The following is a 16,518-nucleotide window of genomic DNA, read 5'->3' as shown; positions in this document are numbered from 1 at the left end:
TATAGGGCTGATAGTACACTAAACATAAAGCTTGAATGCGTCTTGCTGATATAATTGCAATAAGGAACAAAGTCTTCTGCTTTAAGTGCAGAGACTCAAATGGTAAAAGGAGCAATTGACGCAATAATATATTAAGGTCTCATGCAGTAACTGGTTGACTGGTGGTCATAAATTGAGAAGGCCTTTTAAGAAATGTTTTACAATGGAGTGGTGCATGATACATAAATTGTTAATGTAGTCATTGAATACTGACATAGCTGCTAAATGAACTTTTAGAGAGGAAGATAATAACCCTGAATCTGAGAGATATAGGAGATAATCCAAAATTCTCCAAGGATTCTCACATGTGGGTGATGCCATCCACAACGCCCAGTGCGGAGCTTAAATAAAGCTTTTAAGAGTATGCGCAGTGTCCCCATCGTGTATATGCAAGTGCCTTCCTGCACTTCCCAAATCGCCTGCTGTGTGAGATTGTTTCTTGAGCTTTTTTTATTTTGTGTCTTCCCTTTGGGGTTTTTCCCTGATTTTTTTTTCCCCTTAGGAAAATTTCCTCTCCCTTTCTATAATGTCTTTAGTTGGGTTTCCCCCACTTTGTTTTATTTTCTTTTTGCCACGCTCGGTAGTCCCTCTTAGGCCTAAGCTCCGGTTGGGTGTTTGTCCCTCTCTTTTTCTAGTGCCTGTTCTTTTTTTCAGTCTCCATCGAGCCATTTAATTTGGCCATGGCTGTTTTACTACTTAACATTTTCTAAAGCGCTACTAGGGTTACACAGCGCTGTACAATTTAACAAGGGACGGTCCCTGTTCAAAGAGCTTAGTGGCTTAAGTCCTGTAGCCAGTGTAATAGGATCATCTGTGGTAAAGACACCTATTCTTGGCGTCTTCAGTGTTTGGGGCCTGAACTATGTTCCAGCTATGTTATTTGCCTTCGTATGAAAAAAAGAACCCAGCTGGCAAGAGAAGCTTGAAGAGAGAAAAATTTTGGGAGCCCAGTCCGAAACCTCGGCATCGGTGTCTGCATTGACATCTGGAGGTGCATCGGTCCATATGACTGAGAGGCCTGTCATGGACGTGCATCAAGTGGGTCTCCACCTGCTTTGATGCTGACCTTTGTGCAGGGCCCCCAGGACCGGTCAGCATTGGACCCAACCCGAGGCGATGTGGAGAGGCGACATCGTCCTCATCGGAACTGAGGGGCATCGATGACCAGCATTGGGAAGAAGGCCAAGAAGCATTGGCATCGATCCCCCTTGACGCATGGTGCTGGGAGCTCCAGGGTACTGAAGGATTCGGTCCCCAAGAAGCGTCGGTGCCAGAAGGACCACTCCCCCTCCACACAAGAGATACTGATGTGCGAGTTCCCTTGCAGCCAGGATCAGGCACCTGTCTTGAACCCTGCAGTTCAGTAGTCTGTCTCTGAACTGACACCCCAGCCTTTCCCGATGTTCTCTCTTGATAAGTGCATCCTGGCCATGCTCCATGATCACTTGGCAGGGATTTTACAACAGTGTGCATCAGTGTCCAGGGTGCTTGCACCAACCATGCCTCTTGCTTCTGCCCCACAGGGCCCTCAGTCTACAGTGAGGTCTCTGACACAGGTTTTATGTGTGACACCAGTGTTGACAGCCGTCCATACTGGAACCCCCTCGACATTGGTGGAGGAAGCTTTGCAGGAGCCAAGGATGGGGCCAACACCTCAAAGCCCATCTAGGGGACAAAGTTCCTCTGTATCGAGGCATGCTCGATCTTGGCCCTCCCATGAGGAATTGTTTGCTGACACCAATGAGGAGCGCTTATGGGAGTCTGATGAGGATCCATGATAGTTCTCAGAGGACCCCTCCCCTCAGAGGAAAGGAGTAAGAACATAAGCACCGCCATACTGGGAAAAGACCAAGGGTCCATCAAGCCCAGCATCCTGTTTCCAACAGTGGCCAATCCAGGCCTCAAGAACCCGGCAAAAACCCAAAAACAAAACAAAAATTTAAATTAATAATGTTCAATGGACTTTTCCTTCAGGAATCTGTCCAAACCCCCTTTAAACTCAGCAATGCCAACTGCTGTCACTACATTTCCAGAGTCTTCGCTCTGAGTAAAGAAAAACATTCTCCTATTTGTTTTAAATCTACCACATTCTAGCTTCATCTTATGTCCCCTGGTTCTATTATTGTTAGAAAGTGTAAACAAACGTTTCACATATGTCCGCTCCATTCCACTCATTATCTTGTAGACTTCTATCATATCACCCCTCAGCCACTTCTTCTCCAAGCTGAAGAGCCCTAACTGTCTTAGCCTTTCCTCATAGGGAAGTCCTCCCATCCCTTTTACCATTTTCGTCGCCCTTCTCTGCACCTTCTCCAATTCCTTTATATCTTTTTTTGAGGTGCGGTGACCAGAACTGAACACAATACTCGAGGTGCGGTCTCACCATGGAGCGATACAAAGGCATTATAACATCCGCATGTTTGTTTTCCATCCCTTTCCTAATAATACTCAACAATCTGTGCACCTTCTTAGCCGCCGCAGCACATTGAGCAGAAGTTTTCAATGTCTTATCCACGATGATTCCCAGATCCCTTTCTAGGTCTGTAACTCCTAACACGGAACCTTGCATGACATAGCTGTAATTCGGGTTCCTCTTTCCCACATGCATCACTTTGCACTTGTCAACATTGAACTTCATCTGCCATTTGGACGCCCAATCTCCTACTCTCACGAGGTCCTCCTGTAATCTTTCACACTCCTCCTGCGACTTGACGACCCTGAATAACATTGTGTCATCTGCGAATTTAATTACCTCACCAGTTACTCCCTTCTCAAGGTTGTTTATAAATATATTAAAAAGCAGCGGTCCCAGCACAGACCCCTGAGGGACCCCACTAACTAGCCTTCTCCATTGAGAATACTGACCATTCAACCCTACTCTCTGCTTCCTGTCTTTCAACCAGCTCTTAATCCACAATAATACTCTACCTCCGATCCCATGACTCTCCAGTTTCCTCTGGAGTCTTTCATGAGGCACTTTGTCAAATGCTTTCTGAAAATCCAGATACATAATATCCACTGGCTCCCCATTGTCCACATGTTTGTTCACCCCCTCAAAAAAATGCAATAGATTGGTGAGGCAAGACCTCCCTTCACTAAATCCGTGCTGACTTTGTCTCATAAGCCCATGTTTTTGTATGTGCTCTGTAATTTTATTCTTAATAATAGCCTCTACCATTTTGCCCGGCACCGACGTCGGATTCACCAATCTATAATTTCCCGGATCTCCTCTGGAACCTTTTTTTAAATATCGGCGTTACATTGGCCACCCTCCAGTCTTCCGGTACCTCACCTGATTTTAGGGATAGATTGCATATTACTAGCAGTAGCTCTACAAGTTCATTTTTCAGTTCTATTAATACTCTTGGATGAATACCATCCGGTCCTGGTGATTTACTACTCTTCAGTTTGCAGAACTGACCCATTACATCCTCCAAGTTTACAGAGAATTTGTTTAGTTTCTCCGACTTGCCCACTTCAAATTCTCTTTCCGGCACCGGTCCCTCCCAAATCCTCCTCGGTGAAGACCGAAGCAAAGAATTCATTTAACTTCTCCGCTACGGCTTTGTCTTCCCTGATTGCCCCTTTAACACCACTGTCATCCAGCGGCCCAACCGATTCTTTAGCCGGCTTCCTGTTTTTGATGTATCTAAAAAAATTTTTACTATGTGTTTTCGCTTCTAACGCTAATTTTTTTCAAAGTCCTTTTTCACCCTCCTTATTTCCGCTTTGCATTTGGCTCGGCATTCCTTATGTTTTATCTTATTATTTTCAGTTGATTCTCTTCTCCATTTTCTGAAGGATTGTTTTTTGGCTCTAATGGCTTCCTTTACCTTACTGTTTAGCCACGCCGGCTGACGTCTGGTCTTTTTTCCTCTTTTTCTAATGCACGGAATATATTTGTCCTGTACCTCTAGGATGGTGTTTTTGAACAGCTTCCACGCCTGATTCAAGTTTTTTACCCTGTGAGCTGCTCCTTTCAGTCTTTTTTTTTTTTTTTTTTTTTTTTTACCGTTCTCCTCATTTTATCGTAATCTCCTTTTCTAAAGTTAAACGCTAGTGTATTTGATTTCCTAAGATCACTTACTTCAAAGCCAATATCAAAACTGATCATATTATGATCACTGTTATCAAGCGGCCCTCGCACCGTTACCCCCCACACTAGATTATGTGCTCCAGTAATGACTAAGTCTAGTATTTTTCCTTCTCTCGTCGGCTCCTGAACCAGCTGTTCCATGAAACTGTCCTTGATTTCAACAAGAAATTTTATCTCCCTGGCGTGTACTGATGTTACATTAACCCAGTCTATATCCGGATAATTGAAATCACCCATTATTATTACATTGCCCATTTTATTTGCTTCCCTAATTTCCCTTGACATTGCTGCGTCCGTCTGTTCGTCCTGGCCAGGTGGACGGTAGTACAGTCCTATCACCATTTTTTTCCCCTTTTCACGTGGAATTTCAATCCGCAAAGATTCCAATAGGAGTTTTGTATCCTGCAATATTTGCAGCCTATCCGAGTCAAGGTTCTCATTAATATACAGTGCTACCCCTCCTCCAATCCTATCTACCTTATCAGTACGATATAATTTGCAGCCCGGTATGACTGTGTCCCACTGGCTATCTTCCTTCCATCAGGTCTCAGAGATGCCTATAATATCCAATTTTTCATTGTGTGCAATGTATTCCAGCTCTCCCATCTTATGTCTCAGGCTCCTTACATTTGCATATAGATATTTCAATGCATGCTTGTTGCTCAGTTTTATATCACGTTTAATACATGGCATTATTAAGTCTCCACCTGAGTGCCTTTCCTACCCTAGTTTTGTTATGGAAATGGTGGCTGCTATTCCCATTCATTTGGAGACAGAGGACTAGCCCAGGGCTGAGATGTTCGATCTCCTCCTAGATAGGCTGTGATGGTCCTCCTTCACTGGATCCTGGAGGATATGCAAGTGAAGAACTGGGAGTCCCTTCTGTCAGTCTCTGCTCTGCCCAAGAAGATAGACAAATTGTATCAGATCCATAGTTTCCCAGGGTTTGACAAGCCTCAGTTGCCTCATCATTCCCTGGTGGTGGAATCTGCGCTCAAGAGAGCCAGGAGTTCTAGAGACTATGCTTCGGTGCCACCTGGTAGAGGAGCTAGATCCCTGGATTCTTTTAGATGAAGATGTATCAGGCCTCTTTGCTCATCTCCTATATTCAATCTTACCAGCTCTAAATAAGCCTATACTTGTGGAACTTGGTGTGCAGTATGTCTGATTTTGCAGATTCTCTCCCACAGGAGGAGGCAGAATCTCTTCACCAGTTGGTCAAGCAGCAGAAGGCATGTAGAAAGTTCTTGGCCAGGAGCACCTATAAGACCATTGATGTGGCGTCCAGGATCCTGCCCAGAGTATAGTGATGCACAGACTCCAATGACCGATGCTTTGGCTGCTCTTAAAAAAAAAATGCTTTCTCCTGGGCTTAGACTTTTAGACTTCCTGTGATATGACCAGCTATCTCCTCTTTTCTCCTTCTCTTGTGCTTCTGGTTGGATGATCTAGCCAGCTATCAGTGAGGCTGCTCCTTGAATACTGTCTCCTTAGCCCCCCTGTGCTCCTGTAGCCCTTCTCCCAGAATTCCTGTGGAGGAAAACCCTTGGACTCTAAAAATAGACTTAAATACATCACTGTGAAACATAGGAGGAGATACCCCTGACCAGTGAAGGACAGCAGGTCTTAACCACCTTGCACTGTCTGACTAGGGTCAGAATAGAAACAAAAACTCCAGAATTGTCCTCTCTGTGGCAAATAAGGGAAGATTTGAGTGTCCTGCTACACGCATGGATTCTGATAAAATTGCACCATTGAATACACATGTACAAGTGCTGACAAGATTGTGCATAGTCTTTCCCAGGCTTGAAATTGTAATGTATGTGTGTATTTTATGGAATATGCCCATGCTTGTACCTTCAATCAGGTATACATTTGTGCATGAGACTTGTGTACTACTGGAACTGATTCTGAGTATCTGCCTTTTTAAGGTTCATAAGCACCTCTCAGCTAATCATTTCCTTTTAAACATCATTAGTTGAATTCTCCGAGGACAAGCAGGCTGCTTGTTCTCACTGATGGGTGACGTCCACGGCAGCCCCTCCAATCGGAATCTTCACTAGCAAAAGCCTTTGCTAGCCCTCGCGCGCCGATGCGCACCGCGCATGCGCGGCCGTCTTCCCGCCCGAAACCGGCTCGTGCCGGCCAGTCTTCTTTTGTCCACGCTCGGTACGGTCGTGTTTCGCCGTTCGTGCACCGGAAAGTTGACCTCGCGCGTCGTTTTCGACTCGTTTCTTCTGAGAAGTGAGAAAGTGTTTCGGGAAGACCCTTTTCGGTTTTTCCCTTCCCGTATTTCGAGCTTTTCGCCCCGGTAAGTTTTCTTTCGTCGTCGGGGTAGGCCTTAGTTAGGCCTCGGTCGAAATTTTCTTCTCCCTATTTTTGAGGTGCCAATTTTCGCCATTTCGAGTTTTGATCTCGCCGGCGTGATTTTTCCTCCCATGACATCGAAGCCTTCCAGCGGCTTCAAGAAGTGCACCCAGTGCGCCCGGGTAATCTCGCTCACTGACAGGCACGCGTCGTGTCTTCAGTGTCTGGGGGCTGGGCACCGCCCTCAAGCCTGTAGTCTGTGTTCCCTTTTGCAAAAGCGGACTCAGGTAGCGAGGTTAGCCCAATGGAACATTTTGTTCTTGGGCTCTTCGTCGGCATTGGCACCGGGGGTATCGAGTGCATCGACGTCTTCAGCGTCCAGACCTTCATCCTCGGCCGCCAGTGCATCGAGTGTATCGAGGCATCGACCCTCTGCATCGGCGCTGAGACATCGGACGACTGTATCGACGTCGGTGGTACCGGGACCTCGTCTGCTGATGTCGTCGGACGGTGGTGCTTCGTCTGGAGTGCAGGTGAGGGCTGTCCATTCCCCTGCTGGTGGCGGTGAGCCTTCGGGTGGGTCTCCCCCTACCCTGAGGGCTCCTGCGGTACAGCCCCCCCGAGACCGACCTTCTTCGGCCTCGGCCCTGAGGAAGAGACGGCTGGATTCTACGTCCTCCTCGTCGGTGCCGGGAAGCTCCGGTGACGTGCTTCGCTCCAAAAAATCGAAGAAGCATCGTCACCGGTCCCCTTCCCGTGTCGGCACCGAGAGCTCTGGGTCGCCGAGGGAGTCGGCACCCAGCAGGCATCGGCACCGAGAGGACCGCTCACCCTCTGTCCAAGAGGTGTCGATGAGCTCCACTCTGGACAGCCCGGAACAGCCTCCACGCCCGGAACAGACTCTGACATCGACGCCTGCATCGACCTCCATGCCTTTTTCTGCAGCCGCTCTGAACGAGAGCCTCCGGGCCGTTCTCCCAGAGATCCTTGGAGAACTGTTGCGCCCTACCCCTCCGGTACCGGGGGGTGCTTGCGCCACCGGTACCGTCGAGTGTGGCGCCGGCTGGTCCATCGCCCGGAGTGAGGTCTCCGGCGTCGGTGCCGCGTGCGGTACCGACTGAGGTCGCCTCCCAGGAAGGCTCCCCGATTACGTCGGCGGAGGGAGCTTCGCCGGTGCGGGCGAGGGAGTCTACCTCTCGACGCTCCCACCGTGGCCGTGGTTCCACGGAGTCGAGCCGGGCACGGTTGCAGACACAGGTTCGTGAACTTGTGTCTGACACCGAGGGTGAGGCCTCGTGGGAAGAAGAGGGAGACATCAGATATTTCTCTGATGAGGAGTGTGAGGGTCTTCCTTCTGATCCCACTCCCTCTCCTGAAAGACAGCTTTCTCCTCCCGAGAGTCTGTCTTTCGCTTCCTTTTTGTCCGGGAGATGTCTACGGCCATCCCCTTCCCGGTGGTTGTGGAGGACGAGCCCAGGGCTGAAATGTTTGAGCTCCTGGACTATCCTTCTCCACCTAAGGAAGCGTCCACAGTACCCATGCATCATGTCCTCAAAAAGACATTGCTGGCGAACTGGACCAAACCATTAACTAATCCCCACATTCCCAAGAAGATCGAGTCCCAGTACCGGATCCATGGGGACCCAGAGCTGATGCGCACTCAGTTGCCTCACGACTCTGGAGTTGTGGATTTGGCCCTAAAGAAGGCCAAGAGTTCTAGGGAGCATGCTTCGGTGCCCCCGGGCAAGGACTCTAGAACCTTGGACTCCTTTGGGAGGAAGGCCTACCATTCTTCTATGCTCGTGGCCAAAATTCAGTCCTACCAGCTCTACACGAGCATACACATGCGGAACAATGTGCGGCAGTTGGCGGGCTTGGTGGATGCGCTCCCACCTGAGCAAGCCAAGCCGTTTCAGGAGGTGGTCAGGCAGCTGAAGGCGTGCAGAAAATTCCTGGCCAGAGGGGTGTATGACACCTTTGCTGTTGCGTCCAGGGCCGCTGCTCAAGGTGTGGTGATGCGCAGACTCTCATGGCTGCGTGCCTCCGACCTGGAGAATAGAATCCAGCAGCGGATTGCGGACTCGCCTTGCCGTGCGGATAATATTTTTGGAGAGAAAGTCGAACAGGTGGTAAAGCAGCTCCACCAGCGGGACACCGCATTCGACAAGTTCTCCCGCCGGTAGCCTTCAGCCTCTACCTCTAAAGGTAGAAGATTTTTTGGGGGAAGGAAGACTGTTCCCTACTCTTCTGGTAAGCGTAGGTACAATCCTCCTTCTCGACAGCCTGCGGCCCAGGCTAAGCCCCAGCGCGCTCGCTCTCGTCAGCAGCATGCACCTCAGCAAGGCCCCTCGGCTCCCCAGCAAAAGCAAGGGACGAGCTTTTGACTGGCTCCAGCAGAGCATAGCCGACATCCAAGTGTCAGTGCCGGGCGACCTGCCAGTCGGAGGGAGGTTGAAAGCTTTTCACCAAAGGTGGCCTCTCATAACCTCCGACCAGTGGGTTCTTCAAATAGTCCGGCAAGGATACACCCTCAATTTGGCCTCAAAACCTCTAAATTGTCCATTGGGAGCTCAGTCTTACAGCTTCCAACACAAGCAGGTACTTGCAGAGGAACTCTCCGCCCTTCTCAGCGCCAATGCGGTCGAGCCCGTGCCATCCGGGCAGGAAGGGCTGGGATTCTATTCCAGGTACTTCCTTGTGGAAAAGAAAACAGGGGGGATGCGTCCCATCCTAGACCTAAGGGCCCTGAACAAATATCTGGTCAAAGAAAAGTTCAGGATGCTTTCCCTGGGCACCCTTCTTCCCATGATTCAGGAAAACGATTGGCTATGCTCTCTGGACTTGAAGGATGCCTACACATACATCCCGATACTGCCAGCTCACAGACAGTATCTGCGATTTCAGCTGGGCACACGTCACTTCCAGTACTGTGTGCTACCCTTTGGGCTCGCCTCTGCGCCCAGGGTGTTCACAAAGTGCTTGGCTGTAGTAGCAGCGGCACTTCGCAGGCTGGGGGTGCACATGTTCCCATATCTCGACGATTGGCTGGTGAAGAACACATCCGAGGCAGGAGCCCTGCAGTCCATGCAGATGACTATTCGCCTCCTGGAGCTACTGGGGTTTGTGATAAATTATCCAAAGTCCCATCTTCTCCCAGTGCAGAAACTCGAATTCATAGGAGCTCTGCTGGATTCTCGGACGGCTCGCGCCTATCTCCCAGAGGCGAGAGCCAACAACTTGTTGTCCCTCGTCTCACGGGTGCGAGCGTCACAGCAGATCACAGCTCAGCAGATGTTGAGATTGCTGGGCCACATGGCCTCCACAGTTCATGTGACTCCCATGGCCCGCCTTCACATGAGATCTGCCCAATGGACCCTAGCTTCCCAGTGGTTTCAGGCTGCTGGGGATCTAGAAGACGTGATCCACCTGTCCACGAGTTTTCTCAAATCCCTGTATTGGTGGACGATTTGGTCCAATTTGACTCTGGGACGTCCTTTCCAAATTCCTCAGCCACAAAAAGTGCTGACCACGGATGCGTCTCTCCTGGGATGGGGAGCTCATGTCGATGGGCTTCATACCCAAGGAAGCTGGTCCCTCCAGGAACGCGATCTACAGATCAATCTTCTGGAGTTGCGAGCGATCTGGAACGCTCTGAAGGCTTTCAGAGATCGGCTGTCCCACCAAATTATCCAAATTCAGACAGACAACCAGGTTGCCATGTACTACGTCAACAAGCAGGGGGGCACCGGATCTCGCCCCCTGTGTCAGGAAGCCGTCAGCATGTGGCTCTGGGCTCGCCGTCACGGCATGGTGCTCCAAGCCACATATCTGGCAGGCGTAAACAACAGTCTGGCCGACAGGTTGAGCAGGATTATGCAACCTCACGAGTGGTCGCTCAATTCCCGTGTAGTGCGACAGATCTTCCAGGTGTGGGGCACCCCCTTGGTAGACCTCTTCGCATCTCGAGCCAACCACAAAGTCCCTCAGTTCTGTTCCAGGCTTCAGGCCCACGGCAGACTGGCATCGGATGCCTTCCTCCTGGATTGGGGGGAGGGTCTGCTGTATGCTTATCCTCCCATACCTCTGGTGGGGAAGACTTTGTTGAAACTCAAGCAAGACCGAGGCACCATGATTCTGATTGCTCCTTTTTGGCCGCGTCAGATCTGGTTCCCTCTTCTTCTGGAGTTGTCCTCCGAAGAACCGTGGAGATTGGAGTGTTTTCCGACCCTCATCACGCAGGACGAAGGGGCGCTTCTGCATCCCAACCTCCGGTCCCTGGCTCTCACGGCCTGGATGTTGAGAGTGTAGACTTTGCCTCTTTGGGTCTGTCAGAGGGTGTCTCCCGCATCTTGCTTGCTTCCAGGAAAGATTCCACTAAGAGGAGTTACTTCTTTCTTTGGAGGAGGTTTGCCGTCTGGTGTGACAGCAAGGCCCTAGATCCTCGCTCTTGTCCTACACAGACCCTGCTTGAATACCTTCTGCACTTGTCTGAGTCTGGTCTCAAGACCAACTCTGTAAGAGTTCACCTTAGTGCAATCAGTGCATACCATTACCGTGTGGAAGGTAAGCCGATCTCGGGACAGCCTTTAGTTGTTCGCTTCATGAGAGGTTTGCTTTTGTCAAAGCCCCCTGTCAAGCCTCCTACAGTGTCATGGGATCTCAATGTCGTTCTCACCCAGCTGATGAAACCTCCTTTTGAGCCACTGAATTCCTGCCATCTGAAGTACTTGACCTGGAAGGTCATTTTCTTGGTGGCAGTTACTTCAGCTCGTAGAGTCAGTGAGCTTCAGGCCCTGGTAGCCCAGGCCCCTTACACCAAATTTCATCATAACAGAGTAGTCCTCCGCACTCACCCTAAGTTCTTGCCGAAGGTTTTGTCGGAGTTCCATCTGAACCAGTCAATTGTCTTGCCAACATTCTTTCCCCGTCCTCATTCCTGCCCTGCTGAACGTCAGCTGCACACATTAGACTGCAAGAGAGCATTGGCCTTCTATCTGGGGCGGACACAGCCCAACAGACAGTCCGCCCAATTGTTTGTTTCTTTTGATCCCAACAGGAGGGGAGTGGCTGTGGGAAAACGCACCATATCCAATTGGCTAGCAGATTGCATTTCCTTCACTTACGCCCAGGCTGGGCTGGCTCTTGAGGGTCATGTCACGGCTCATAATGTTAGAGCCATGGCAGCGTCGGTAGCCCACTTGAAGTCAGCCACTATTGAAGAGATTTGCAAAGCTGCGACGTGGTCATCTGTCCACACATTCACATCTCATTACTGCCTGCAGCAGGATACCCGACGCGACAGTCGGTTCGGGCAGTCAGTGCTTCAGAATCTGTTCGGGGTTTAGAATCCAACTCCACCCCCCTAGGCCCATGTTTGTTCTGTTCCAGGCTGCACTCTCAGTTAGTTGGTAAATTTTTTAGGTCAATCTCAGTTATGTCCTCGCCGTTGCGAGGCCCAATTGACCATGGTTGTTGTTTTGAGTGAGCCTGGGGGCTAGGGATACCCCATCAGTGAGAACAAGCAGCCTGCTTGTCCTCGGAGAAAGCGAATGCTACATACCTGTAGAAGGTATTCTCCGAGGACAGCAGGCTGATTGTTCTCACAAACCCGCCCGCCTCCCCTTTGGAGTTGTGTCTTCCCTAGTCTTTGTCTTGCTACATATGAGACTGGCCGGCACGAGCCGGTTTCGGGCGGGAAGACGGCCGCGCATGCGCGGTGCGCAACGGCGCGCGAGGGCTAGCAAAGGCTTTTGCTAGTGAAGATTCCGATTGGAGGGGCTGCCGTGGACGTCACCCATCAGTGAGAACAATCAGCCTGCTGTCCTCGGAGAATACCTTCTACAGGTATGTAGCATTCGCTTTATCTGAAATCTATACTAAAGGTTTTAATACTGAATTTCATTATACAGTGTTTCTTCCCTTAATTTTAACATTTAGTAATCCTAGTTACTGTACAATATCTGACACTTTTTAAAAAAGATTTAAGTAGAATTTTTATGTGTTTTTATTTCAGCTGAAAACTATTGATACTCTGTTGGGCAATACAGCAAAAGTTGGAGAAGTGATAGTTCTTGGTATGATAACCCAACTCAAAGAGGTAATCCTTTTATTTTTTTTTCTGTACTTTCAGCAGTATACTGTCGTAAAAGAGAGTTCCAAAGAGTCCCATGGGCACAAGACAACTTGCATCACATAGTGTAAACCAATATGTTGCTGCTGAGGTTCCATGTAGTGCTGTGAAAACAAAACCTTCATAAGTGTGAAGGGTCATGGATTTGATGTACCACCATTCTGTGGTACAACCAAAGTGGTTTATATATTATATGCAAGTATTGTCACTGTCCCTAGTGGGCTTGCAATCTAAGTTTTCTACCTAGGACAATGAAGGGTGAAGTGACTTATCCAAGGTCCCAAGGAGTTGCAGTGGGAACTGAACCCAGATCCCCAGATTCTTAACCCACTGCACTAACGTTAGGTGTGTGATTCACATAGGGCATTTTGATCTTTGTCTGACAAATACAGACTAGGGCCCAGATGCGCAAAGGTCCCCATTAAGAATCCCTTTGTATTTCCAAATCGATAAAAATTACCGTTTTGGAAATAGAGGGATTCCCAAAGAGAATCGCATGCAAATGAGCTGCTTGTTGCTTTTGTGAACAGGCTCATTTGCATGCGATATGGGAGAAGCCAGTCGGCCAGCTGAGCATGCGCAGAGCAGCCCATTGCAAAGCGTGGCTCGTCTGTGCATACTACAGATGGCTGTCATACACGCAGACAAACTGCGTATATGAAAACAGTAGAGGTAGCCCTTTTTTTTGCTGACTGCATGGGACAAGGGGATCCTTCTTTCTGCTTTTCAGTGTCCAGTAGTATGAAGATTTGCTGCTTGGATCTTTTGCTCCCCAGTCGGGCCTCTTTTTTTTTGGGGGGGGGGGGGGAAGAGGGAGAGATCGCACATCTTCTGGCCAGTATAGACGCTAATGTTAATGAATGTGTTTGCAAGAGAGATTCCTGATAGAGGTGCAAGATGGCACAAACCCATTCGGAGCCCTCAGCCAGGTTTTAGCTCCTTTTTCTCTGTTTGTAACTTTGGCTGGAGCTGAGTAACACCCATGCTGGATCCCTCCCCTTTGCATGTGTCAGTGGCAGTATGTGCTTTGGAGGTTTCTGTTTTGTTTGAATTTTCATGCAAATATATTTTCTCATCATATCCTTCATGTGGCTTTCTCCCATCTTTGTTCACATGACTGGAGCTCTTCCCATGCTGTTCCTAATTGTTCTGTGTCATGAAACACCTAGTCACCTGCCTGGGGTTACCCCGCGGCCACTTAGAGGATCTATCACCAGCACAGCTCAGGTCCACTTGCACCTGCCACTTGTGCTCTACACTTGCACCCTTCTCCCACTGGGTTACAACCGCCTCTGAGCGAGTCTCCCACTCTCCAATTATCCCCAGTGATTTCTAGGTTACTGGAGCCACACTCCCAGTGGTCCCACAGTTCTCAGAAAGTACTCGGACCCAACATACAAACCACCAGGATTCTTTCAGTCCAGACAAACAGGGCGAATGAACAATTATGTTTATTCTTTTTAAAAATATTGAACAGTGGAACAAAATAGTGCAAATAGCAAACAATAACAGGTGACTGAAATATGGATCAATTATAACACTAGCTAAACATCTGTATACTGTCTAAAGAGTACCTGGCAAGGTCAGGACATATAATTCACTGAGCCTCTAAAGAGGCCTGTCTCTCTTTCCTCCCGAGCTGAGACTGAACTCAGAACCACTAAAGTTCAAATGAGATGAGCTCCTGGACTAATCAGAGCTCAGTCAACAAGATTTCAAATATATACTGCATCTTGCTTCCTGCTTGTGTCAAACTAAAGAAAAAACACCCAGTTCTCTGTAACAGCTTTACAGCAAAGAAAACACCACCTGCTGGCCAAATAGGAGAAATACACTTCAGAACATAATCAATGTAGGAAAATATCCAATACATTTTTACAGGCTTAAAACACACTGTTTCTTCACACTCTGCCTCTTTTAAGAGCCCAAACCAATGCAATCCACAGGGAGAGAAAACAGAGAAGAAGAAGATTTTCTCTCATAGTGGCTGTATGAAAGGACAGTCACTGCAGCCAAAAAGCTGGGGACTCGGCATATTTAAATTGCAGCAAAGGTGTTTGTTTTATTTTCTCCACACTGCCGATTTGGGAGAGAGAGAAGCAAAGTGGCAGCTTTTTTTCTGAACCACTTCTTTCCTTTCTCTTGTGTGTTGGTGTTTTCCGGGGGCAGTATGGATTGCTGTGGCAGTACTTGCAAGAACTGTCAGGTCCGACAGTTCCAGAGCAACCATTAAATTTTCAATGGTAGAGGTAGGTATTGCTTCTGCGCATCAGGTTGGAAAATGGTTGTGCATTGCTTTGCATGCACATTTGTATAGTAATTAGCTCATTATAATGACCTTGCATTCCATTTTCATTAGCTTCTACCATGATAGAAAGAGAGCTCGGTGAACCCTTTTCTGCATGTCTCGCTGTACTCCTTGCTCGCTAAACCTGCTAAAACTAGTTAAAAAACCACATTGCTGACTCATTAGGTTTTGTGCATCTGGGCCTAGAGGTCTTTCCCTCCTATGCTATTTTTCCCTGAAGCCATTTGTAAAATACATATAAAGCTGTGGAGGAATGCCTGTATTTGGCGACATACAGCAGGAACAACTCTTGCTCCATAGATCAAGCGGGAAATGCAGGCACAGTCTGAGGTGATATCATCCAGCAGAGCCTCACATGCCAGAGACCTTTCCCATGTTGCCTTAATCTTCCTTCTCCCCCTTTATCTTTAACATCCGTGGGACATGCCAGTAGGTCATCTTTGTGCCTCCATTTCTCCTCAGTTAGTCTCTTTGGGTCATTTTACTAAACCGCACTATCAATTCCCTTATGGCAAATACAATGACGCCCATTCTATTTGAATGGGCTGTGTCATATTTGCCTCACCGGAAATCACTAGCAAGGTTTAGTAAAAGGGGTCCTTTAATTTTAATTCAGGCACTAGAATCGCTCAGTGTTTTTCTCACTGATATCGACATCAGCAGCTGCAACTTTAGTTTCATTTCAGCTTTTGTTTTTTTGTTGTTGTTTGCATCATGCCTGTGCTCCTACCAGTGTCATCCCTGGTTGTGCCTTGTCCTCCCTCTCTGCCTCTATGGCCTGCACTGACAGAAAACAGTGGCACCATTTGAAAACTTGCCACCACAACAAGCTCCCATCGTGCATATTGTGGCCAGGTGCTCTGCAGCAAAAGTCCTGCTGAATCATTCCAAGCACCCCACCCCCACCCCTTTCTGTAACTGACATTGGTCTTCTTATGAGTTGTGCCCTGGGAATCCAGTAAGCAACTAGTGAAAAAAAACCACTTCCAACAAGTCTGGCTCTCATCCTGATAAACAGAACACCACTAAACATTCTGCTTCTAGTCAAAAGGAAAGAGGAGAAATACTAATAGTCCCTCGGACATCTACTTTCTCTGTAGACCAAGCAGGGAAATGCAGGCACACTCTGAAATGAGTTTCTAGCTAAGGGCCACCAGAATTTCTTCCAGAAATGTAGAGTTGGTAGAACTAGAGGACATGAATTGAGGTTGCAGGGAGATAGACTTAGGAGTAATGTCAGGAAATACATTTTCACAGAGAGGGTAGTGGATGCCTAAAACACCCTTCCAGGAGAAGTGGTAGAGTAAAAAATGGTGAGCAAATTCAAAATTAGTGGGATAGACACAGGGGATACCTAAATAGAAAGAGGATTGATGCACAACATGGCTGTTAAGGTGTTGTGGTGGGATCTAAGGCTGTAGCCGGACATACTTCTATGATCTGTGTCCCGCAAGGAAAGGACTGAAGAAGATTTGGGAACTCCAGCATTGGAGGAACCGAGGCTGATGCCGGACAGACTTCTATGGTCTGTTGAGGTATTTTATTGGGCAAGAGTAGTCTGTGTTCCACAAACAGCAAATGACTTAAGAGGATTCCGGCAGCTCCAGGTGTTGTGGTGGGATCTAAGGCTGTAGCCGG

At 48.4% G+C, this 16,518-nt stretch overlaps 1 protein-coding gene across 1 annotated transcript in view; it reads left to right on the top strand.

Annotated features, from left to right (window-relative positions):
• Positions 1-16,518, top strand: part of POLE2 (DNA polymerase epsilon 2, accessory subunit) — a 126,008-nt gene that overhangs the window by 43,539 nt on the left and 65,951 nt on the right. The window contains exon 8 of the mRNA XM_030214324.1: positions 12,456-12,539. Coding sequence (XP_030070184.1) covers positions 12,456-12,539 — 84 coding nt within the window. The remainder of the gene's footprint in view (positions 1-12,455; positions 12,540-16,518) is intronic.

The sequence above is a fragment of the Microcaecilia unicolor genome, chromosome 9 (genome assembly GCF_901765095.1).
Source record: "Microcaecilia unicolor chromosome 9, aMicUni1.1, whole genome shotgun sequence".
NCBI lineage: Eukaryota > Metazoa > Chordata > Amphibia > Gymnophiona > Siphonopidae > Microcaecilia > Microcaecilia unicolor.
Note: the sequence above shows the minus strand (reverse complement) of the source record. Positions and strands in the feature narration are given on the sequence as shown.